General features: G+C 41.8%; 1 protein-coding gene across 10 annotated transcripts in view; it reads left to right on the forward strand.

The window, feature by feature from the left end:
• SBF1 (SET binding factor 1) overlaps positions 1-25,947 on the forward strand; it is a 173,740-nt gene that overhangs the window by 116,182 nt on the left and 31,611 nt on the right. For 5 of the 10 annotated variants that reach the window (XR_012242804.1, XM_073619267.1, XM_073619269.1 and 2 more), the window contains 20 exons: positions 1,961-2,038; positions 2,524-2,637; positions 2,736-2,864; positions 2,959-3,057; positions 7,142-7,346; positions 7,551-7,663; positions 9,904-10,053; positions 10,213-10,281; positions 10,480-10,635; positions 11,086-11,336; positions 11,422-11,594; positions 14,094-14,167; positions 15,279-15,474; positions 15,742-15,869; positions 16,607-16,782; positions 17,143-17,217; positions 20,536-20,675; positions 22,599-22,803; positions 23,767-23,963; positions 25,160-25,291. Coding sequence is in view for 9 of the 10 variants with exons in the window: in XM_073619267.1 (XP_073475368.1) it covers positions 1,961-2,038; positions 2,524-2,637; positions 2,736-2,864; positions 2,959-3,057; positions 7,142-7,346; positions 7,551-7,663; positions 9,904-10,053; positions 10,213-10,281; positions 10,480-10,635; positions 11,086-11,336; positions 11,422-11,594; positions 14,094-14,167; positions 15,279-15,474; positions 15,742-15,869; positions 16,607-16,782; positions 17,143-17,217; positions 20,536-20,675; positions 22,599-22,803; positions 23,767-23,963; positions 25,160-25,291 (2,860 nt within the window). In the remaining variant the exon portion in view is untranslated. The remainder of the gene's footprint in view (positions 1-1,960; positions 2,039-2,523; positions 2,638-2,735; positions 2,865-2,958; positions 3,058-7,141; positions 7,347-7,550; positions 7,664-9,903; positions 10,054-10,212; positions 10,282-10,479; positions 10,636-11,085; positions 11,337-11,421; positions 11,595-14,093; positions 14,168-15,278; positions 15,475-15,741; positions 15,870-16,606; positions 16,783-17,142; positions 17,218-20,535; positions 20,676-22,598; positions 22,804-23,766; positions 23,964-25,159; positions 25,292-25,947) is intronic. The other 5 variants (XM_073619270.1, XM_073619275.1, XM_073619272.1 and 2 more) reach the window with 1 other exon arrangement.

Genomic DNA, 25,947 nt, shown 5'->3' on the forward strand with positions numbered 1-25,947 from the left:
ACATGGGACCACCCTGCATCCTGAGACTTTTTTTTTTTTTGCAATCTGCCAATGTTGGGGAACTCTGCAGGTGGATTTACTGGACTCTAAGTTCTACAAGTTGGACAGGTTATATCTGGGACGAGAGTCCCACTAGCAATAGGGGTAGATGCACTGGTAACACCTTAGGGACCAATTCTCCCTAGTTGACGCCTTCGCTCTGTTTCAACTTTCTTTTGTAAAGAATCTGGGAGGTGGTAACACTGATAATAGTGTTAGCCGAATTAGCCCAGGAGGGCTTGTTCACACCATGTGCAGTGACCGGTGTGTTTTTCTACAACGGATCAATGCATGTCACTGCAAGCGCACATAGAAAACAATGGTTTTCTATGGGCTCCATTCACACCTCATGTTTTAGGCTTACGTGTTGCGTCAAAGTGCAATTTGCTTGCATTTTAACGCACTGCACATTATTGCAAGTAAACGCAATACAACTGAAAGTAAATATCTAAAAATAAATAAATAAATGTTTTTCGTATTTTGACCCTTCCAGGGACTTGTCTCTTCACAACATGAAATTGCATGCCCAGGCTCATAAAGACGCAATAATCTTGAAAATGCATGTTAAATGCACATCAACGCTTATGCATTTCCAATGCGCTGCAGTGCATTTTTAAGAGCAGTAAGGTGTGAAAGGACCCTAAAGATGCTTGTTACTGGGCTGTCATCCTGCAAATGGTTGCAGTACTTTGAGTCAGTCACCCAGAACAAGCAGTAATTTAGCATTTCATTAATGTGCTTTACAAATATGCTTAATGCTTCGATTGTTTCAGGACTTTAAAGGAAGCAGTGTGCTATTAAAATGAATGAGAGAAAAGGAAAAAAAAAAAAGCTGGGAGAAAGTCAGCCAGGCAAGGCAACCAGCATTTTCACAAGGAAATTAGCAGTAGCAGCCCCCATACTTATCTCTTCATAGGATTTTTCCAAGCAGTGTCCTATGATGATAACTATGACAAAAGCCATATAGTCTGAGTGTTGGGTGTAGGCAGAACCATGGTCTAGTGGTTACAGCTTAACAGAATTGTGAGATGTGTTTAGAGAACTGGGAGAAATATACAGGAATTTCCATTACTGACCTAATAACACTAAGGGGTTTGTTTACGAAAGGTAAATCCACTTTGCACTACAAGTGCATTGCAAGTGATCTTGGAAGTGCAGTCACTGCATTTTTGCTTGCACATGATTGGATGATAGAATCAGCAGAGCTTCCCCTCATTTCAGATCTACCCCTCAGATCTACAGCGACTGCACTTGTAGTGGATTTGCCTTTAGTAAATCAACCCCTAAGTGCCTTTCTTTCTCTGGCCTCTGTACTATGAGTCATTTACCTAAAACAAGCATGCAAATGAGAAAATCTGAGTAATTACAGCACTCCTAATTTGCATACTTGTTCCATGTCAGCGCTTCAGAAATGATCAAAGTTGCTGGCTCAATATGACAGCCAGCTAGCATTTTCAGGTTAGATTAGCATACCTAGTATGGGGTAAATGCTCAGCCAGTTGTGGTGGGCAGTGCATTTAAACTGAGAGGTTGATTTACTATAACTGGAGAGTGCAAAATCTGGTGCAGCTGTGCATGGTAGCCAATCGGCTTCTAACTTCAGCTTGTTCATTTAAGCTTTGACAAAACAACATCTGAAAGCTAATTGGTTTCTATGCAGAGCTGCAACAGATTTTGCATTCTTCAGTTTTAGTAAATCAACCTCTATTTGTACTACAGTCTGTACCATTAGTAATGTTTGCTGCTCTTTTAGCATCTTCTCTCATCATTTTTTCTTCTTTATCTCCTAATCTTTGCGTGTTTTCACATTGATTTTAATCTTAATAATGCTAACCAATGAGCATTTACTGAATGGACATCTGTACATTTTCAACTCTATTCATTTCAGTCAGACCGGCTAACATGCACTTTTCTTTATCAGGTCCTAGATCCTGCTCTTCAGATAGCCGATTTGGCATTCCCTCCCTCTTCCATCACGGCCTCCACTCTTAGAATGCAGGTAAATCATTTGTACCTTTTGTTACCATAAACAGTGCTTTTTAGCTTTGTCATATTGCTGCAGCGAGGACACAGGTAGTGACATCAACCAGATCCTAAGGTTCACTGACCTCTTGTCAAATAATTGCATACATGAACGTGAAGACCCTCACTCCAGAGCAAGCAAGGTCATGAAGGGATGTATAGGGACTTTGTAACAGGTTGATAATGACCTGCTCTAGGAGCACATGACACTTTTTTGTGGTTTGATTTCCATTTTTTAGGTGCTACTGCATCTATGGAAAGCATAACACTAATTCTGTTCCTTTGATATACTGGAGCAGCAGTTTCCAGTGCAACTGAAGCATATCTAGTTTTCAGGTTCATCATACTATACAGATACTGGCTATGTGATATAATAATATTATTTTATGCATTGCATGTATTAGCATTTTCTTGTAATGTTAGGACACCTGAGTTACGTGCCATTGCATTATTTTGTGGCAGGATATGGAAGTACGTGCTGTGTTCCTTCGTCTCTTTGCTCAGATTTTGCAAGGATATCGCTGTTGTCTGCAGTTGATCAGAGTACATCCAGAGCCAGTTATACGATTTCACAAGGTTAGTGTGGTCTTCTGTCATGAAGATCTCTCATATCATTTATTTTTGCTAGTGCCATGTGAATATCACATGTTATGACTTTGCATGTCCCATTCCAGGCCTCATTTTTAGGTCAGCGTGGACTAGTCGAAGATGACTTTCTGACCAAAGTTCTGGAGGGCATGGCTTTTGCTGGATTTGTCACTGAGAGAGGTCCCCCATACAGATCATTGGATTTGTTTGATGAGGTAGGCCATACATTTATTTCTAAGAGAAGGTAGCATTTAGCTGTCAAGCAAAATAATGCACTTCCCACTTTCATTACAATTATTTTTTCTTAAGCTGGTTGCGTATGATGTGAGGAAACTTCAGTACGAGGAGGGAAGTCAGAAATATCTCATGAAGTATATTCGGGACTTGGCCGAGAAGCTCTATCGAAATGTATGTGGTTATTTAATTATTATCATTATGATACAGGATGTCTACAGCAGCAAAATTTTGTGCAGCACTTTACGAAATTAAGGGAGGTCATTACAGTTATAATAGAATTCAATATATGAGAGCTTACAATCTAAAGCAGTGTTTCTCAACCTTTTTCCAGTCGGGGCACCCTTAAAAAGTATTTTCAGTCTTGAGGCACCCCAGTCCAAGGCTTGGATCTACGTTACTGTGTGTCGCGCAAAATTGCGCTCTTTCCTGACACACAGGCAAATGCTCTGCTCTTTAGGGGTGCCATAAATTCTTAATGGGACCCCACACATTGGAAAACATGGGGTGCTTTTGGTGCAGTGCAATTTAAAAAAAAAAAAAAAAAAAAAAAAACTCGGGGACTTCTTTCCCTGCATGTTTGTGGGTAGGTAAGCCCATTGGAATGAATGGGCTGCCCTACACGCAGCACACAGCCACACAGATGTGAACCAAGGGCTTGTTCACATGTCAGGTTGGAGGGGCAGTAAAACCACATGGTTGAGCTGTTTTTACCACCTCCAACTTCTCCCCCTTTAGCTGCAGAAGCAGCAGCTGAGGGTGTACACATGCTGTGGCTGCAGCTGGAGGTATACCCAGGGTGAATGGGGCTGCACTGCAACTACCCCGCAACTGTGTGGTGAGGAGGCAACATAATGCCTCTTTACCGCCAGTCAAATGCGCTTCTGAAAAGTGCTCTGTGCATGGATTGCTTTTCAGAGGAGTAACAGTCCTTGCTGCTATCACAAACAAAGCAGTTCTGATGACATACAGACACATGTACACACACACACATACAGACACGTGTACACACACGTACAGACACGTGTACACACACCCATACAGACACGTGCACACACACCCGTACAGACACGTGTACACACACCCGTACAGACACGTGTACACACACCCGTACAGACACGTGTACACACACCCGTACAGACACGTGTACACACACCCGTACAGACACGTGTACACACACCCGTACAGACACGTGTACACACACCCGTACAGACACGTGTACACACACCCGTACAGACACATGTACACACACCCGTACAGACACGTGTACACACACCCGTACAGACACGTGTACACACACCCGTACAGACACGTGTACACACACCCGTACAGACACGTGTACACACACCCGTACAGACACGTGTACACACACCCGTACAGACACGTGTACACACACCCGTACAGACACGTGTACACACACCCGTACAGACACGTGTACACACACCCGTACAGACACGTGTACACACACCCGTACAGACACGTGTACACACACCCGTACAGACACGTGTACACACACCCGTACAGACACGTGTACACACACCCGTACAGACACGTGTACACACACCCGTACAGACACGTGTACACACACCCGTACAGACACGTGTACACACACCCACACAGACACGTGTACACACACCCACACAGACACGTGTACACACACCCACACAGACACGTGTACACACACCCACACAGACACGTGTACACACACCCACACAGACACGTGTACACACACCCACACAGACACGTGTACACACACCCACACAGACACGTGTACACACACCCACACAGACACGTGTACACACACCCATACAGACACGTGTACACACACCCATACAGACACGTGCACACACACCCATACAGACACATGCACACACACCCATACAGACACATGCACACACTAGAGCTGGGCGATTTTCTCCCCAAAAAAAAAATTTACGGTTTAAAAAAAAAAAAAAACTGCATTCACGGTTCAAATCGAGTTTTTTTTTTTTTTTTTGATGGACACCGCACCTTCGGCCTAGTCCGCGGCGTCCGGCCTCGCGGACTAGGCCGAAGCCGCAGCCTCGCCTAAAAACTCCTGCCCGCAGCTCCTCAGGACCGGTGCGGTGTCAGCGCCGGTCCTGGTGAAAAAAGAAAAATCTAAAAAAATCGATTTGCTGAAAATTTGAATCTATTTGACCTCTAAACTCGATTCAAGATTCAAATTGATTTTTGCCCTAGCACACACACGCACACGCACGCACGTACGCACACACGCACACACATACAGACATACACACACACACATACAGACACATGCACGCACACACATACAGACAAATGCGCACACACATGCAGACAAATGCGCACACACACATACAAACAAAAATACAGTCACATGTACACACACACACACACAGACACACACTCACATGCACACACATACAGACACGTGTATAAAGCCCTTTTAAAACAAATCTAGCTTCTAGCACAGTACCTTTCCAGTTTCCTCATTCAGTCGGGTACTGGACTGTAGGGGGAAGCAGACAGCACAGTACACTCCCCAGTACTTTACTTTCACTTTGCTGAGGTTGACGGAGCTTCTCACAGTGCCGATATACAGTTCAGTCGGGGGACCGTGATATCGGGCTCATCTGACAGCCCTTCTCTCCCCTGATCCCGCGGCACACCTGAGAACCTCTGACGGCACATCAGTGGGCCGCGGCACACTGGTTCAGAAAGGCTGATCTAAATGGAGAGGCAAGTGATACAAAAACGTAATAAGTGTGGGGTGATGAATTGATTGAAAAAGTTGGAATTCAAGTTGTTAGGTAAAGGTGGGATAGGCTTCATTAAAAACATGATTTTTCAAGGATTGTCCGAAGGCAGACAGAGTAGGAGATAGCTGGATACATTGAGGTAAAGGATTCCAAAGGAAGGGAGAGGCTCTGGAAAAAGGTAGCCAGAGTGCATGAGGTTTTGGGAGTAGCAAAGAGGATAGTTTTAGTGATATTTTAAAATGAGGCTTGTGATGTAGCTTAGGGCAGAGCTGTGAATAGTTTTATATGTTGTAGTTAGTATTTTGAATTTTGTGTTGGGTGAGTGGAAGCCAGTAGAGGGATTGTCGATAGAGTTGATGGATAAGTTGGATAGAAGGATGAATTGGGCAGTAGCATTCATGATAGACCGAAGGTGCCATAGTCTGTGGTGAGGTAGGCCAACAAGGAGGGTTAACAAGGGAGTGACTTAGAAGCTTTGTGGTGTCACTTGTTAAGAAGGGGCTACTTTTGGCAAATATTGTGACGATAAAGGCCGCAAGATTTGGGCAGTGATTAGGTATGTGTCTGAAAGTGGGAGGCCAGAGTCCAGGATTACACTGAACACCCTGGCCTAAGGGGAGTGATTAATTGCAGTGCTGTTAATCTCAATGGAGGAGGTTAAGGGGGGTTGTGGCGGTGTAGGATATTATGAGTTCAGTTTTGCGTGAGTGTTAGGAAGTGGTGTGACAGCCATTCAGATATGTCAGTAAGTTGGTGATGAGTGAGTAGACAGAAGGGGTGAGCTGAAGAGTGGCGAGATGGATTGGATGTCATTAGCATAGAGATGGTTTTGCAAATCTCAGGCGGTTAACAAATGTCCCAGGGAGGAGGTGTAGCTAGAGAATAGAAGTGCCCAGAGAACACAGCCTTGGAGGATGCCTACAGAAGAAGAGAGAGGAGGTGATAGAACTGTACAGTAGGTGACACTGATGGTAAGCTGAAATAGGTAGAAGGGGGAACCAGGAAAGAGCAGAGTAGGTTCTGAGAAATTAGTACAAGGGTCATAACAAACCAACATGCACCTGATTACATGTTCAGCAATAATGCCAGAGCTGCGCTCAAAAATTTCCTGCAGTAGATTCCTGGCTCACCACTATGCTCGAATTCGGGGAGCTTTATCAAACTTTTTGTAGCCATAACAGTAACAAAGTGCTGTAGTGTATTGAGGAAACCTTGCTGAAACTAAAATAATTCTAGGTTGCAGAGCATTTTTATATTTCACTCTACATAATCTGTGGTTTTTGTTTCAGTTTCAACATTTTTAGAAGCTTTTTTTTTTTTCAGAATATTTTCATACCACAGTTATGTCTTATACCCAGCAGGCCCATATTCATGAATTGGTTAACTTGATTTATTAGTTTATTTTTTTTATGCTATGTATTTGCCTTAGGATTAGGAAGAGTGTAGTTATTTGTCTGTCTAATGTTTGATTGTGTTGTTTATTTCCTCTTTATCATTAGGAAAACCCTTACCCAGCTGTCAGCATGCATAAAGTACAACGACCAGCAGAGGGTAGTCATTTACGACCCCAGAACAAGCCTTTCCCTCTGCTGGATGAAAGCAGTATACAGTGGATCTTAGACCAGGCTGCTGCCAAGATGCAGAATGCACCTCCAGCTGTTAAAGCCGAAAAGAAATGCATGGTGCCTCCAGGACCACCCATTGGTTTGTAAATTGGTTCTCTTGGCACTTTATCAGACTTGTCCAAACATATTCTTGTGCCGTTTGCTGCACTTTTTATGCAGATTTTCTGAGTTTTTTTTTTAACCCACCCAAATTAATTTATTTTACTATTCTTTTTTTTTCTTTTTTTTTCTGTTTTTTTCTTGTAGCTTCCTTCTCTTATTATTTATATGTCTGTCATTGTAGAAGCAATAGTGGATCGAAACGGCAGTGCTCTGGCTAATAGCAACCGGCGGCTAGAAGTTGTGAGAAACTGTATTTCCTACATCTTTGAGAACAAAATGCTGGATGCCAAGAAGGTGACTACAAGTAGTTATTATATATGCGGGTCTATCTAAATTGTTTATTTTTATTTTTTATTTTACATTAATGATTAGGAGTGATGCATACATAAGTTTATATAAAGCAATGCTTCTTAATGAGTATTTGGAGCATTCTGCCTGTTGGAGAAATTTGTCTTCACTTGTGGAGAAAGTGAACTTAAATTACTCCACTGTAACCAGAACAGCTGCCCCCATTGGAAGATTTCACCTTATTGGGGACCTAGACACTAATGAAAGCCTGAATCTTTCCTGCTCTATCAAATACTAAAAGAAATGTTTTGGCTATAGATTCAATAGCTTCAGAAGGTACCAGTTGTTGTACATGTCCTTCAGTTATGGACAGCATACATTTCTAAGTGATACAAAGAATTTGGATTCCTGTACTAAAATGCCTCCTTAGTCACCTGTAGCCTTTCTCAGTAGTTGCAGCTCTGTTGGCAGTGTGTCAGTACATGCTTTTGTGTGGTTATCCTTCCACTACACAGGTCTGTAGGAAAACTGGTAATCATTTTTATTTTGCCACCAGATCATGTTGAATTTTTGTTTCTGGTTATACTAGTATATTATTCTGGAATCGAATTTGTATTTTTATGATTGGTCATTAAAGGACATGGCTGCAGGCAGAAAAAAGAGGTTCTAACTGTTCCCAACTTTCCGAATAAAAAAAATTGGCTAGAGATACTTCAAATTGAAACCTCACTTGCCCTTCTTAAAGTGGTTCTACAGGGTGAAGGGTTTTTACTTTCAGGCATTCTATGCATGAAGGTTAAACACCTTCTGTGTGTAGCAGCCCCCCTAATACTTACTCGAGGCAGATCTCGATCCAGCGATGTGCACGAGAGCAGCGGCTGTCCTGGGTCTCTTCGTCTTCATTGCCTAAGACAGCAGCGGGAGCCATTGGCTCCTGCTACTTTCAATCACAGGCAGTGAGCCAATGAGGAGAGAGCGGGGATGGGGCCAAGCCACGCTCCGTATGTGAATTGACACAGAGCAGCGGCTCAGGTGCCTCCATAGCAAGCAAGCTGCTTGCTATGGCAGCACTCGGCAAGAGACAGGTGCCAGCAGGGGACCCGAGATGAGGAGGATCAGGGCTGCACAGTGCAAAACCACTACACATTTATGCCTTAAATATCACTTTCATTTTTCTAACGTAATTCAAGTTCTCTAGTTCAAGCACTTTATGGTGCCTGAAAATACTAGGATTTAATTTAAAATCAATACCTGTGTTCCTGTGGAGCACCCTTGAATCCTAGCACCAGGTTGCATATGGGGCCTCAACTTCTTACCTAGTCTAAAATAAGCACTGCCTCTTTTAATATTAAATATATTTTCTCTTCTTCAAAGACCTTGTCCACACTCCTAACAACAACTTATATTAAGTGTAAGCAGCCAGCACACAAATTAATTAATTGTGCATAAAATTAACGTAAGTGCATATCGTGTGTGTGTGTGTGTATATATAATATATCCAGAAATCAGCCAGGAGCACCAGCGGGGGACCCCAGATGAGGAGTATTTTGGCTGCTTTGTGCAAAACCATTGCACAGAGCAGGTAAGTATAACATGTTTATTTATTTTTAATTTTTTCCTTTAGAATCACTTAAATCTCTGAGGGGCTTCACAAGGGCAGAGGAATTGATTTGAATACACAATATGTGTGTGTACGCTGTTACCTTCAGGCCTCAGGCACACAGGACATAAAAAACGTCACTTTTTCATGCATTTTACAATTTTTCTTTTCAGCCTCTCAGCACCCCACTTATGTTAGCCTATGTGTCCATGCACCCATAGGCGCTTACAGGTGTTATAAAAGAGGAGGATTTTAGAGGCTGAAAAATAAAATCACTTGCGCATTCAGGAGAGAAGCGTTTTAGCAGAAAAAACACTTGACATGCCTAAATGCCTGTAAACGTGTAAATACACATAGACGTTAGACACATTTAGCACTTGAGCATTCATTCGTTCCAGTGCCCGGAATAAATTAATATTCTGGCCTGGCCAATGGAATGAACGAACGCCCAAATGCCCTGGACACACTTAACACGTTTACAAAAGGTATGTTTTTCAAGCTGCTTTTCTCCCGCCAGGAGGAAAGGCATTCAGAAGAGTTGTCCAGTGTGCATGAAGCCTTAAAATGCTTTAGGCCAGGTCAGATTCAGAAGTATGGAGGTTGAGTTTGTGTTGATTGGGATTTCTTTTTTTTTCCCCTTTTGCAGTTGCACCCGGCAGTACTTCGGGCACTAAAGGGACGAGCAGCTAGACAGTGTTTGACACAGGAACTAAATCTTCACGTACAGCAGAATCGAGCAGTGTTGGATCACCAACAGTTTGATTTTGTTGTGCGTCTGATGAACTGCTGTTTACAGGTAAGCAGTTATTTTTAGCATAGATGTGTCATTTTTTTAACCTGAGTTTAACCAGGTAAGGTAGAAAGGTGTAGTTGCCATCATGGTGCGTACAGAGAAAATTACCCAACTACTCATCTTATGTACTATATTTATAATGTATTCCTTCCCTTTTCACAGGATTGCACTCCTCTTGATGAGCATGCTATAGCTGCTGCTCTTTTACCTCTCGTTACAGCATTCTGCAGGGTGAGTTTAGTAGTAAAACTCTGGTGTGTGTGTCTGTGCTTTACCTTCTCTAAAGCAAGAGTATTGACCATGTATTGACATTAAAAGGACATATCAATACCTTTTCATTATCAAAGGCATTTACATTTTCAGTTTTGTTTACTATATTATTTTTCTGTATATTTTCTTCTAACTATATTATTTTCCTCGTCTTTGCAGAAATTGAGCCCTGGCATCACACAGTTTGCTTACAGCTGTGTGCAGGAGCACCTTGTCTGGACCAACATGCAGTTCTGGGAATCCATGTTTTATGAGGATGTCCAAAACCACATTCGCTCCCTTTACCTAAGTTTTGAAGAGTCTTCACTGAACTCGGTAACTATTCAGTACCCCTGTTTTGTAATTATATTGTATAACATCACCTCAGTACAGTGATTTACACACTTGTGCATCATGAACGAATCTGTAAAAGGAGGAGATAGAATATTAATTTAATTACAGTGGGTATTTCTGCAGGAGGTGTAAAGATGTAGGCTTAGTTTAATTTAGACCCAAAATGCTACTATAAACTGGTATTTTGAGCCTAATAAATTCTTACATACAGTGTTTATCCATTGGGCAAGATGTTAGGCACAGCCATACTTTGATGGGATCTGCCTGTGTGTGGGGTCATACAGTTGCCACCCATTCCTAAAAGCTGTATCTGTCGGCTATAGAACCATGCCTTGACAGAATTTTAAAATCTTTTTGAAATAGAGTAGCAAGTGCCCCCTTTTGTGAGTGCTTCTTGTATTTTATTTATGTGCTATACTGTCGTTTTACAAGGATGAAGTGGAAGAACGGTCGGCACTGGAGCTGGCTGCAGAGCAGTGTCGGTTGTGGCCAACACTCCCACGCGAAAAACAGCTAGAGCTAATCCAGAAGGAGGAGAGCACAGTATTTAGCCAGGCCATCCACTATGCCAATCGTATGAGCTACCTCCTTCTACCATTGGATACTTCTAAAAATCGTCTTCTGCGAGGGGGAGCAGGCTTCGGAGATACTGAAAGTGTGTCCAACAGCTTCATTACTAACAGGTTAGACACTTTGACATGAAACTTATGGGGGATTTTTCTCCTGTGTCTTTTTGCCTGCTAAAAACTGTTCTTTCTGATTTTCCAGCATGGCAGGCAGTGTTGCGGAAAGTGCAGACACAGAAAGTGGGTTTGAAGAGTCAGAAAGTTCAGACGTGGCAAATTGTGTGGTCAGATTCATCACACGGTTTGTGGACAAAGTATGCACAGAGAGTGGTGTCACATCAGATCATTTGAAAGGTCTTCACACCATGATTCCTGGTACGTGGTACAAAGTCTTAAGAGTAGTAATCATGTTAAATGAAGCTGACTTTTCTAAATACCTCACTGTCAACGCATCAGGTTTATTGGAATACATATGGCAGGTCAATCTCTGTCATATTCATATAGGACACTATAATATAATGTGGTTATCTGCCTTTTTTTCCTAGTGCTGTATACGGACTTGTGTTGGCTTTCACTGTGTAATCTTTAAAAGAAAAGTGTGGGGTTTTTTTTGTTTTTTTTTTTAGATTCATACTTACCTAGGTGGATGCAGCATCAGACTGATGCTGCATCTTGTCCCCACCGCCTCTTCATTGAGAACCGAGCCACTGAACATCGCTGATGGCTCGGTTCTCTCACCTCCCCAAGCAGAGAGCTGCTGCCTGTCTCTACTGCTCTGCTCCTCCACGCTCATTGGAGTGCTGAGCTGTGGAGGGGTGGGGAGCGGCTGTCTCAGCGGCTCGCTGAGAGACTGAGACAGCCATCAGTCCAGGCGCCTGGCAGATCCAGACTTCCAGAGTTGGGATGGCATGCTGCCTGGACTGATTCCAGTGACGTCAGCGGAGAGCGGACTTCAGACCACTCCCTGCTGAAAATGGGTCACAGGAGTGCAAAACGAATTGCATTCCTGTGACCCATAGGAGAAGTCCAGCCAAACGAGCCCAGGCTGGACTTTGCTTTTAATTATGTCCTATTGCTAACTGATTCATTGCAGTCTATAAGTGGTTTAAATATCCTGATTATTTGGCTTGCTTTTGCGTAAAGGAATGTTTAATGGTCTAGATTTAATGTGAACAGCAGATCACTGAGCTGTAAGATTCTCAGTCACATGCAGTATGTTTCTAAAAAAGCCATGTTGGTACAGGAGATTTGTACCAGGGTCTCAAAGTGGGGACACCATGCCACATACACATGCTTTTTATGCCTCTAATCCCAAATATCCATGTTTTCTTAGACCCCTTTCACACTGGGGCAGTTTGCAGGCGGTATTGCGCTAAAAATACCGCCTGCAAACCGCCCCTAAACAGCCTACGCTGTTTGTTCAGTGTGAAAGCCCGAGGGCTTTCACACTGAAGCGGTGCGCAGGCAGGACGGTGAAAAAAGTCCTGCAAACCGCTTTTTTGGAGCGGTGAAGGAGCGGTGTATTCACCGCTCCTTCACCGCTCCTGCCCATTGAAATCAATGGGACAGCACGGCAATACCGCGGCTATAGCCGCGCTGTACGAGGGATTTTAACCCTTTTTCGGCCGCCAGCGGGGGTTAAAACCGCACCGCTAGCGGCCGAATACCGCTGCAAGAACAACGGTACAGCAGCGCTAAAAATAGCGCTGTTGTACCGCCGACGCTCCCACCGCCCCAGTGTGAAAGGGGCCTAAGTCTTGAGTTAAGTAAAACTCTGCCCACTCTTCTGATGGGTGCACCAAGGTTGGCATAGAAGTTGCAAATTTAAGCAGAACTAAACTCTCCAGTCTTTTATCGCCAAGAAAGCTGTCATCTTTGCCTCTTTTTGATCTGCAGTTGACATGGTACTACATGTGTGATCAGCTATGACACCAGCTAATTGATGGCTTGACAGTTTGGTTGAGCGTTAACATAAGCACACTAGTAACTATAACAATCAACTTTCAAAGCATGCAGTTTTGTATTAAAGCTGATGTGCAGGTTTACTTTCATTTTCAATAGTTAATTTGTCCAAGCTGGCCCAAACAAACTATTTCCTTCACTAACATGCACCCAGTGGGCACGCTGTATTAACCGTATCTAGCCTCAGCTACCTACAGCACTGTGTTCTGGGTGTGAGAAGAGACCTTCCTGTCTCACACCTGGAACAAAATAGCTTTGGGCTGAGTTGCACTCAGTCATTCATAGGCAGCTGTGTATTCTATCAATAAATAAAAAGTCGGAGAGGCATGCCGATGACAGCACTATCTCTGACTCTGCCAATCGGAAGAAGCTTTGTATTTATTGATAGAATCCAAGGCTGCCTATGAATGGCTGAGTGCCACTCAGCCCAATGCTATTTTGTTCTGAGTGTGAGACAACAAGGAACACAGAGCTGTATACTGTATGTAGCCTTAGTTACATACAGTTTATACAGCGCATCCAGCGGGCACACATTTTAGTGAAGGAAATAGTTTGGGCTAGCTTGACCCAAACAAACTATTTGAAATTAAAGTATACCTGGACAATCTGCTTTAAAGAATCCTGGCTTGCAAATCTCTTTTGAGACCTTGACTGGCGTTATTTGTGCAAGGGTGGAAACATCAGCTACACAGGTTGTGTTTGGTAACTGTAATTAGCAAAAGCCGTTTACTACCTTGCACAGTGTGATGGGAGATGGTTGGAATGTATAAATACATATGGTGATGATATATGTATTGCAGTTGAGGGCATTAAGTGTTGTGTTTTAGCATCACTCTGACAAACATGGTTGGTAAAGAATGATCTATGATGTATATAGTATACTTAGCTTATCCTTCTGTAACCCTGTCATAGATATTGTTCAGATGCACATAGAGACGTTGGATGCAGTACACCGAGAGAGTAAGAGGCTTCCTCCTATTCAGAAGGTGAGTGTCATCATTTTCTCCAGTCACTAAATTACTTTACCCATCAAGGCAGCTCCTCTTTTATGTCTGGGATGTAGAACTATGTGTTGGAAAGAAGATATAGTTTGAGGTTTTCCTTAGCTTTATATTCAGTTGTTACTTTGTTTGAGAAATACTTTTTACCATTTGCGTTCTGTCTCTTGTGTGTCTTAAATATTCAAAGTACAAACAAAGCAGCATACAAGATCTGTACAGATAGTCAATAGAGGAGACATGTGCATAGGCCAGTCTAACCATATGAATAGTCCATAACAACTGAAGTACATATAATCAGCAAACAAACATTAACATATTGGCAGTCGTTCAGGATCGTATTTGAACAACATAGCCCCATCAAGTTGGTGTAGGTGAAAAAAAAAACACACCAGTGTAGAAGTCTGATATCAAGACATGCACTAAGCAGTAAGGATGAGCCCAGGCGTGTTCGCAACCTGCACGTGCTGAGCATGCCAGGAAGTCGGCACTGCACAGCGCTAATCACAGGCATGGAGACAATTCTTGATCTCTGCAGCCGCAAATCAGGTAAATGTCTCACTGTCTGTGATAAGCGCTGTGCAGTGCCAAATTCCTGGCGGGCTCTGCACGTGCCGGTTGCAAACACGCCTGGGCTCATCCTTACTAAGGAGCAGGAGAAAGAGAGCATGAAGGAGAGTATTTACTGGTGGAGGGAAGACATGAGAAGAAAACACACAAAGGGGAAAGGGTATGGGGGAGGGGGGGGGGGAGCTGTAATAACCAGAGAATGACACAATCTCAATTAGCAGACAGAGAAGGGGCTACAGAGATTACTTCTGTCAATCCAGGCAGACCAAATCTTATTAAACTTTTTTGGATAATTTTTACTTGCATAGCTTAGTTTATACATCAGCAAAGCTGTATCCATAGTGGCACGCCAGGAGGAAACAGTAGGAATATGAGGTAATATCCATTTGTGGAGAATCTCACTGCGGGCATAATAAAAAGCATAGAAGATGAACAGTTTAACATAACGACCCAATTCTACCTCATCTAATATACCCAGGAGTAGTGTATGTCTTTAGTTCACATTTGTGTGCTTGTTTATCTCTTACAGCCCAAACTCTTGCGGCCCACATTACTAGTTGGTGAGGACTTGCTAATTGAGGGCCTCAGAGTTTACTTACTGCCAGATGGAAGAGAGGAGGCCTCGGGTGGCAGTCTTGGAGGTCCACCACTGCTTCCTGCCGAAGGGGCCCTGTTCCTCACTACTTACCGCTGCATCTTCAAGGGTACTCCAGTTGATCCTTTAGGTAACTAGAAAAGTGTCATAATAATTTGAAAGCCTATTTTACAAATGAAAATAGATCACCTAGTAATTAGCTGTCACTTTTTTCTTTATAGTTATAATGATATATTATACTTAAGACTTGTCGAAGTGCAATGAAAGTACAATTTCCACATATAAAATGCATGCTTTTATAAGTTACAGAAACATGTGAGCATAGATTTCATTGTAGAAAATACAGAATCTACATAATGACTTTACAGATATGAACAGAAGTGTCTTGTTTTGTCAGTGTCGGAACAGACGGTAGTGCGGTCCTTTCCTATTGCTTCTCTGACTAAGGAAAAGAAAATCAGTGTTCCAGCTCAGTTGGACCAATATGTGCAAGAAGGACTTCAGCTACGCTCATGTACTTTTCAAGTGAGTCTGCAATATTAATAATATGCTGCTTTCTGATCATTTTGCAAGTAGAAAGCTATAAAGTGATGTAATTCATCAGCTTTCCGACAGGTTTATTACATTAACTGGCCCCTGTTGGGCAAGTACTAGAGCTACAGCAGCACTGCTTGTGCTTTATCATCTGCATTATTTAACTTGAATATGTATCATGACCTCCTAGCTTTTTTCTGTCCAATGTGAACTTTGACATATTGGAGCAATTGAGTAAATGTTTCTGACATATTGGGGTTTATTTACTAAAGGCAAAAAGACTGTGCACTTTGGAAAGTGCAGTTGCTCCAGAGTTTAGTAAATGAGCAGAAGCTCTACTGACTTTCATCAACCAATCATGTGCAAGCAAAAATGCTGTTTTTTTAATTTTCCTTGCATGTGATTGGGTATTCTTTGCAAAGTGAAGCTTTACCTCATTTACTAAGCTCTGGAGAAACTGCACTTGCAGAGTGCAATTGCACTTTCCAAGGTGCACAGTCTATTGGCCTTTAGTAAATCAACCCCATTGTCTTTCATTGACTTAGTAGTCAATAAAGACCATCACCTTATATTTATTATTGTGCCTTTTATACATTCACTCTTCAGTTGTTGTGCACTGTACTGAGATGTCGTCTGCTGCAATAGCAGAAAGTAATCTTTTCTGATTAACATTTAAACATTTAAAACATTTAAACCCCTCATTTTTGTTTTTCTGTTATTGGCTCCAGCTCTTGCGAGTGGCCTTTGATGAGGAGGTTCCATCTGAAGTGTCTGAGGGTTTCCGCAAGCAACTTCACAAGCTTAGGTATCCTCAGGATGTTCTTGGGACCTTTCCATTGAGTGTTGGTCTCCCCCTCCCACTTGCTTCCCAACCCAGGACCAAGGACAAGAACCCCTCCATCAAGTAAGTAAAGGTTCTACTCCAGTCAATTGATTTAAAGCACAAATGTCCTAATATTCCTAACTTCAGCAACTGTGCAGAACTGAAATTTGTTTTGTATCCCTTTCAGCTTCTAATGAATGCTCATATAAAAATAAAAGGCTTTGTTTTATTGTATCGGGCCCCTCAAAGCTTCCTGTCATTATGCTTTTTTTCCTTAGTGTCTCTATTATATAAATTTTTCTCTGTATTGTCCATCTACTTCTCTCTTCCAACTTTCTAATGGAGGCTACATCTTATACCTACTCTGAAATATCCTGCTGTGTTCTGATCATTGTCGTACCTTAGGCATTTTTGTAAAGTGATCCCTGTGTTTCTCTGTAGCTCCCTTCATGTCAGTGACGTGTTCCAGGGTCGCCTGGCTGTGGGTTTATCTGTTGGCCTCTTCCATTCAGAAACGTAAGACCGCACATTTACACCCAGCCTGGTCATGGTCTTATGGTGCCAACCAAGCTTCTTGGTGTGCAGCTTTTTTTTAACTGATTTCTGTATGGGCAATGGAGGAAATGGTTAACAGTAAAATGCCTACTGGATAAGGAGATATGAGGAAGCTTTGTCCTTCTGTTGCATAGCATTGGGTGAAACTTGCCAACAATACTGTGTCATGGCTTCATTATTCTTACATTATTATTGTTGTGTAAACGATGTCTACTATAAAAATGTATAACAAAAACACACTCTGTGGCTTTCAGCGCCCTATAATTCCTAATCTATTTAAGTTTAGGACTTCATACTGTCTGGTGACAGTTGTTTTTCAGACTATGTATCTAGTTTTGAAGGGCCGATAGAGAATGGATTACAGGGAAGTAGAAATAATGAGAAGAATGGCAGCACATGATATACAAACAGTAATAGGGATAAAGCTCAAAAGAGGGTACTGAAATAATACTGCTCTACTAAATCACACATCACTAAGGATTCTCTGGTTCTTAAATCTTAATGGATCATTCAGTCATGCCACTGATCCAGTAATGGGTCCATTATGATTAATGCTGCATTATTCCATTGTGGAGGTCTTCTAAGGTATTCTAAAGAGCCATACATCTGTATATTCGAAAATCATTCATGATTATCATGTATTTACACTGTATTCTATTTTATATATTGAATATTGTGGAACATGTGACTATATTTATCGAAGAAGTAAAATTTTAAGCATTTACGATTAGTTGATCAGATTTTTTCAGCTAATTCTTTGGGTCATACAGACCTCAAAGCCATTGCATTTACATTGTATTGGTATAGTTCATTGATACCGTATACCAGTTTTACGCAACCCTTTCAAAACAGAGGAACCATTGAATTAACTGTTCGGGCTCAGGGAACCTCTGCTAAAAAAATGAATATATCTACTCATGATACATTAATGTGATGGTCATTGGGAAGAATACCTCTTACTCTTGTGGTCAGTGGGAAGATTTACCCCCTTACATATAGTTTAAAAAAAAAAGAAAAAAAAAAATCAGTGGCGTCAGAAGGAACTTGCACTATATGACCAAAAGTATTGGGGCACCTGCCTTTACATGCACTTTAATGGCATCCCAGTCTTAGTCCGTAGGATCCAATATGGAGTTGGCCCACCCTTTGCAGCTATAACAGCTTTAACTCTTCTGAGAAGGCTGTCCACAAGCTTTAGGAGTGTGTCTATGGGAATGTTTGACCATTCTTCCATTTGTGAGGTCAGGCACTGATGTGGACGAAAAGGCCTGGTTCGCAGTCTCCGCTCTAATTCATCCCAAAGGTGTTCTGTCGGGTTGAGGTCAGGACTCTGTGCAGGCCAGTCAAGTTCCTCCACCCAAACTCGTTCAGCCATGTCTTAATAAACCTTGCTATGTGCACTGGTGCACAGTCATGTTGGAATAGGAAGGGGTCATCCCCAAACTGTTCCCACAAAGTTGGGAGCATGAAATTGTCCAAAACGTTTTGGTATGCTGATGCCTTAAAAGTTCCCTTCACTGGAACTAAGGGGCCAAGCCTAACCCCTGAAAAACAACCCCACACCATAATCCCCCCTCCACCAAATGATTTGGACCATTGCTTAAAGCAAGGTCCATAAAGACATGGATGTGCGAGTTTGGGGTGGAGGAACTTGACTAGCCTGCGCAGGGTACTGACCTCAACCCGATATAACATTTTTGAGATGAATTAGAACGTAGACTGCGTTCCAGGCCTTCTTGTCCAACATCAGTGCCTGACTTCACAAATGCACTTCTGGAAGAATAGTCAAACATTCCCATAGACACACTCCTAAATCTTGTGGACAGCCTTCCCAGAAGAGTTGAAGCTGTTATAGCTGCAAAGTGTGGGCCAACTCAATATTGAACCCTATGGGCTAAGACTGGGATGCCATTAAAGTTCATATGCGTGAAAAAAAAGGCAGGCGTCACAATACTTTTGGTAATATAGTGTATCTGGGAGGCAGAAATTGCTCATTGCTCAAGGAACCCCTAACAACCTCAGGAGGAACCCTAGTTGAGAAACCATGCGTTATACTGCACATTAATTGTATACAATATATACTATTCATATGATCCTGTTGTATTAAGTGAAGGATTATAGCACCTACACTTCTGGTGGTATAAAGTGACCAACCTAAACCGTGTGCTTCATGCAGTACCATATCCATTTTATATCATTTGATGCTTTTTTTCTTTTTATCCTTAGATCTTTTAGCAAATACCCTTTAAGAGTAATGCTTACTTAGCCATATCTGATTGCACCTGGCTTGATCACCCATTGCTAATGTAACATGTCTAGCGCTAAGAGAAATTTTTACAATGGTAGAGTGTAAATTGGGTGTGGCTGTCACTACAGCATTATGTGCAAACAATGTGTTTGGATGAGACCAGTATACTTTGTACATAAACGTATCCAAACTGAATGTTGCTTGCATAGAATTAGAAGTGGTATACTGGAGGATGTTTATGAAAACTAGTGTGGGAATCTTTGCTGTTTCTCCAAGCAATTTAAGTATTATGAATGCTTTTTCACATCTGTTTGATGCACGGCATACTGTGTATTAACAGGGAAACCCATTATTCGGTAGTTCAGTTCAGATTGGTGCGATTTACATTAGGTGATCTTTGACAATGTGCTCTCCGATTCAGCAGCTCTGATGCAATGATAGGTGTGCTGTTTAAAACTCATGCATGACATTTACATTGCACTCTGGTGCTTTCTGACCTGTGCTTCCACCATGAAGATGTGAATTAGGCACTAGCAGTGTCATTAATTACTCCTGACTTTTTACTATCACTATGTTTGGGAAACCCCCGGAGCTGTCTGTTCCCTTCTTATAGGCAATATCATCATCAAGCATGTCCAAATACAAGCCTCTGGTGTGTGTTATTATCTGTAGAATATTATTAGATAAAGCATCTTTTTTTTGCACTGTATATGAATCAGTTTTCATAAACATCAGCTAGTATTCCACCGTAAGCGGGTACAGCTGACCTCAGCTTTGCGAGTTGCGTTTTCTTTTTCCATACAAATCCTGCATTTATTTGGCTACTCTTGCTGGTGTGGAAAGTGTAAGGTGTAATGGTGGACTGTTATTCTGCAGGTTATTGCACTCTTCTTTCTTTTGTTTTAGTTCACATTTTGAGTACATATATCAAGCTTTAACCCTTATGTCTCTGCAGTCATACGTCTTGTATTTACATCTTCATTTATAAACGTTTTTTCCTTTTTGTGGAATTTACTCTTTATTTCTTCAAGGACATTATCTAAGAACCTTGTGAAGAATGCCAAAAAGACAATTGGCAGACAGTATGTGACACGCAGGAAGTACAGCCCCCCATCCTGGGATCTCCGTAGTAGTCAGAACTCTTTGGAACAACAGGGTGATGATATTTCTGGTAGGTGTTCAGGTGTAAATGCTGAAGGATAATGGAATAAATACCAAGCAGCTGTTAAGAGGTTCTGAACTGTAAGCTCCTGCATTGCTGTCTAATGTCGCGAAAATGGGGACCTTCTTCCAACCTTCGATTTTCTAAGGCTGGCCATTGATGAGTCTTTTTTTTGTTTTTGTTTAGCCAGCGGGTTTAAAAAAAAAAAAAAAAAGGTGGATGGGGGAATCCTTTCCACTGAGTTATTGTATTCTGATGGCGGGGAGACTTCCCTGCCGTCAGAAAACACTGATTGGTGTTGCTGGCTATAGCCAGTGGTACTGATTGAGCGGTAACAATCCAACAGAGCGGTAGATTGGTAGATCGACTTCTGTACAATCACCCTGCCCATACGTGAAAATGTGACTGATTCAGCAGGCAATTTTATTCCACACATTGCCAGCTTAAGATCATTAGAAGACTCCTCAGTTTGCCATTTTTTTCTTGCAACCTACCATAGTCTTGAGGATGTAGGGTATCATTCTGGAAGTTTATTTTCACTCTAGTTTAATCAGTGGTGAATGCCTAGAGATGACCAGAATCCCATTACATTTTCTGGATATCAATTAGATTGTGACTTTGCTTCTGGGTTTCTGTGTACTTCTTCAAAAGAAATGGAGAGATAAAATTGAAAAAAAAATACTGCGCAAATGGTGAAAAAATTGAAATAAAAATATAAGAAAAGCTGCAGCAATAGATGTATAGGATAAAGTACATATTTGAAGACATCATAATAACATGCTGCACTAAATTCAGTTCTAGTGATATGAAAAACTAACTTGTGATGAGTATGACAGTGGAAACGGGCAATAAGATAATAATTTAAGAAGTGAAAAAACTCAAATATTATGAAATGATTGTTATAACATAAAGGTAGTTCAAGGTGAATCCAGAGAACATCAACACAGATCTTCTTTAAACCTTCAAACTGTGTTTCAAGTGTAGAGAAAGCATCATGTGTCATTACTACAGTGGACCTTGGATTATGAGCATAATCCATTCCAGGAGAACGCTTGTAATCCAAAGCACTCGCATATCAAAGTGAGTTTCCCCATAGAAGTCAACAGAAACAAAGCTAATTCGTTCCACATTGACTATTGTATGCAGTACCGCATGTGGCCAGAGGCGGGGAGGCACCGGAGAGACTCGGAGACCTTTCAGAGCCACTCGGATGCACCCGGAAAGCCTCAGAAACACTCGGGAACTGAGTGTTTCCTGAGTATTTAAGAGGGCATCCGAACGGCTCCGCGTGTCAACGGCGTCCCCCCCAACATCCGGCCAAATGCAGTACTGCACACCGCAGAGGCTTGAATCCTGCTTGTTTTGCGAGACAACACTCACAAACTAAGTCAGGATTTTTAAATAATAATAGTTGGTATTGCGAAACACTTGTTAACCGCGTTACTCGCAATCCGAGGTAAAACTGTACTTATATTATTAAATTATTGCTGTTTCTACTGTCATACTAATCACTAGTTACAGTTTTTCATATTGGTTGAATTGAATTTAGTGCTGCATGTTATTGTGATCATTGGCGAGATGTCTGTATTCAAAGCCAATAACTTACATATGTCTGATGTTCATACATCAGTACAGTGTGCAAGTACCCTAAATATCAGATATATGCAAAATGCCAATGTTGTGTTAGTAAATAACTTACATATGTATAACACAGTTTAGGTGTTGTTTAGGGGTAGGCACACATGTTAAAACTGCAAATTCTGAATTAACCATAACGCAAAAATTTTGCGGCGTACCTCATTTCAATTATAGATGCAAATCCATCTACAGTAAGCTATAGTGGAAGTAAATACTACTATTGTCACCTTCATTTATGCAAGATCTCACAAATCCTTTATGCGGAGTATATATTGTCATGGTTTCTTATTGCAGTATCTGAGGATATGGAAAGAAGTACACTGACCATTTCTACACTGAAGGCTCCTGACAAACAGGCAGGGGGTAATCTGGCAGAGAGAGCGTGCTGCCGTGACTACCAGAGAATGGGGCTCGGTACGCTGAGTAACAGCTTGACTCGTGCTAAAAATGAGCCATTTAGAATTTCAACTGTAAATCGCATGTACGCAGTTTGTAACAGGTGAGCTGTGTTTTCTGATGATGATTTTGTTTGACCTGTGCACTTTGATGTCAGTTATGCACTAAGATATTTAGTAGAATGTGTTTTTGTTCATTCTTTTTTTTTTTAAATTCTTTTTATTGAAAATTTTCACTGTGGAGGTACAAAACAGGGCAATTGGGGCATACCCCGGCCAATTGGTGCACATAGCCATGTGCATAACAGCGTACAACTCGCTGTGTATCTCAAAACGAAACATATCTAACTGTAGTTCAAACTTATTAACTAGCAACATATCTAATACCCAGTTTCAGCATGATAGGATAGTGACAGGATATATCCATTCCTGTAGGACCTTTCATCCCTCTTATCTGTCAGAGACGGTTGTTGCAAGAACAGCTGAGGTCGAGTGAAATCACTTGACCTCTGGACTAACACCACTACTCACTTGCCTGGGGTCTGGACCCCAACACTCAACAGGGCCAGGTAGAAATTCAGGGTATCTAACCAGGGCAGTCCCCAATAGGCTGATGGGACTCAGAGTCTGTCCACAAGTGCCAGACTTTTCATATTTTTGGGGCACCCTCGGGATAAATATGTTGCTTTGTATAGGGGTATAATTTTGTTAATAATGTTTTCCACGATGACAATGTAAGGGGGTTGGCTGACTTCCATTTTAGTACTATGGATTTCCTTGCATAAAATAGTAGGATACCTATTAGGGTGCAGATTGCTTTAGCTAATGCTAACTGTTCCACAAGGCCAAGGATACAGACACTAATTGTCAGGGGAATAGGTATAGTAGTCAATCCGTGAATAAATTGAGTTACCTCCCTCCAATATTCCTGAACCTGTGGGCAAGCCCAGAAAATATGTAGGAACCCAGCAGGGATAATAGAGCATCTCCAGCAAGCAACCGATGAGGTTTTTGTTCATTTTTAACTTTGTTTCCTTGTGTTTGTTTTTTCTGTCTTTATTACTCAGCTACCCGGGATTACTTATAGTGCCACAGAGTATCCAGGACAACACGCTACAGAAGATATCCCGCTGCTACAGGCAAAATAGATTTCCAGTAGTGTGTTGGCGCAGTCCTCGGACCAAAGCCGTTCTGCTACGCTCAGGGGGGCTTCACGGCAAAGGCGTAGTTGGACTCTTTAAATCTACAAATACCACCGCCACTGGTGAGTGCTCATCTTTTTTTGGTATGGATACTGGGGATGAGCCGAACACACCTGGGTTTAGTTCGTAGAGGTTGGACTGAACATATCAGAAGTTCAGATTCCACATCCTTACCCCATTGAAGTCAATGGAAGCTAAATCTGTCAGATCAATTCTCCATTTTTAAGGGTAATGGCTTTTAGTCTAGGGGGGAGGGGGAGTGCATGGGTGCTGGTCACTGCCCCTGGGAAACCTGTACCAATGCAAAAAATAAAAATAATTTTGCATTGAATAGTACATTTAGGAATGCTGAAAGTGCAACATTAAAAATGCACTATTCTATAAAAAAAAAAAAACCTTGGTGAGTCCCCTAACACCTGCTTCTGAAATGGTTAATTTACATGTCACTGCAAGCTTCCATTTTTTTTTCTTTGTAAACCCTCCTCCCAAAAAATACACACCAAACCCTCAAGGAGGAAGAGGGTCTGGTATGTAATTTGCAGGAAAACGTGCATTAACAGCCATTTTTCCTATATGTCACACTTTTGCTATGCATGTTAACCAAAAAACAAAAAGACAATGGGACTCCCCTCAAAATCAATACCAGACCCTTGTTTGTATCTGTTATGGATTTTGAGGGGAGGGCTCCCACACAAAATACAATGAGATGATGCCCTCCCTACCCACCAAAATCAATGCTAAATGGCCAATTTGGTCAGCGATGTCACCACCACCCCATCCATCTGATTAAGCGGCTGGAAATATCCTACCATGTAAGTAATTGGGGCTGGTAATGTTACTCTTTTTTAAGGACTTGGTGGTGCCTGCACCCACCGGCATCCTTAAAAAAGAAGCTTCAGTCCGTGTGTAAAAAATGGAAAAAATGAAGTCAGTCAGCAGGGGTTGCTGGATAGGGGGGAGAGCTATGTGGTCATAGCGGAGGTGGGGAGTGGGTACCTGTTAAAACTAGGTATCTGTAACCCCCCCCAAAAAAAAACATTACAAATAGAAAAGTGAAACTTCCCCTTTTGGGTGAAATTCAGCTTTAACAAAGGTTGACAGTGGGAAGATGTCATGTAGTAAATGTTCAGGCGTTTGAACCATAAGCTCATCCCTAATAAGTATATAAACTAGAAATGTGCATTGATATTTCATACAGTCGGTCTCATTTGGCAAAGAAAACCTGCCTTAAGTGTTGTGTGTACATCTGTGTTTGCAGGCCAATCTCAGACAGACTCTACTTCTTTGGAGCAAGAGAAGTACCTCCAAGCCATAGTGACCTCGATGCCTCGCTTTGCAGAAATGAGTGGGCGCAACACCCTTAGTGCATTCCCATCCGCACATCTCTATGGTGAGAGATCTTGTCTGACTGCCAGTGGCTGAAATAACTACCTTTGCATTGAAATTACATTCTAGAATTTTATGTTAACTATTTTTTTGGTGTACTGTTTCAACCGCTCTGCTTTGCAGTCCTAGGGTTCCTTCCTTTGGTTTGCACATAAGTCCTCTGCATGGCTTACATGGAAAAGCAGGAGAGGGATTTTTAGCCTCACAACTTCATGAAGCTTGCTGCTGGGTGTAGTTCTGTGGCCACAACATGTTTTATTTATATTGCAAAGTCCTGTGTGGATTTCTCACATAGTTACAGTAATTGAGTGACATGCTAATAGCCTGTTGTATATTTATTAAAATCTCACTATGCTAAAGCTACTGGTTCAGTGTATCTCACTAATATGTCACTGTCTGCCAGGGTGCGGAATCTCCACAGCATAAGAGCCTCTTTTATATCTTCCCGTTGGACCATAATCACAGCGTTGACATTAAGAAACTCTGCGCTTTCGCTCCATTTTTTTTTTTCTGTCCATTTTACTCTACATCTTGTGCTCTCATCATTGGCTCACTGAATGATAATCATGTGTGCTGAGTATTCAGTATGCTTGAGTCTGTAGACAGATGTGGGTATTTGCATATTTAGGTAGAGGGCTGTTATGATTCTGTTTCTAAAAG

Source organism: Aquarana catesbeiana, linkage group LG03 (assembly GCF_042186555.1).
Source record: "Aquarana catesbeiana isolate 2022-GZ linkage group LG03, ASM4218655v1, whole genome shotgun sequence".
Lineage (NCBI taxonomy): Eukaryota > Metazoa > Chordata > Amphibia > Anura > Ranidae > Aquarana > Aquarana catesbeiana.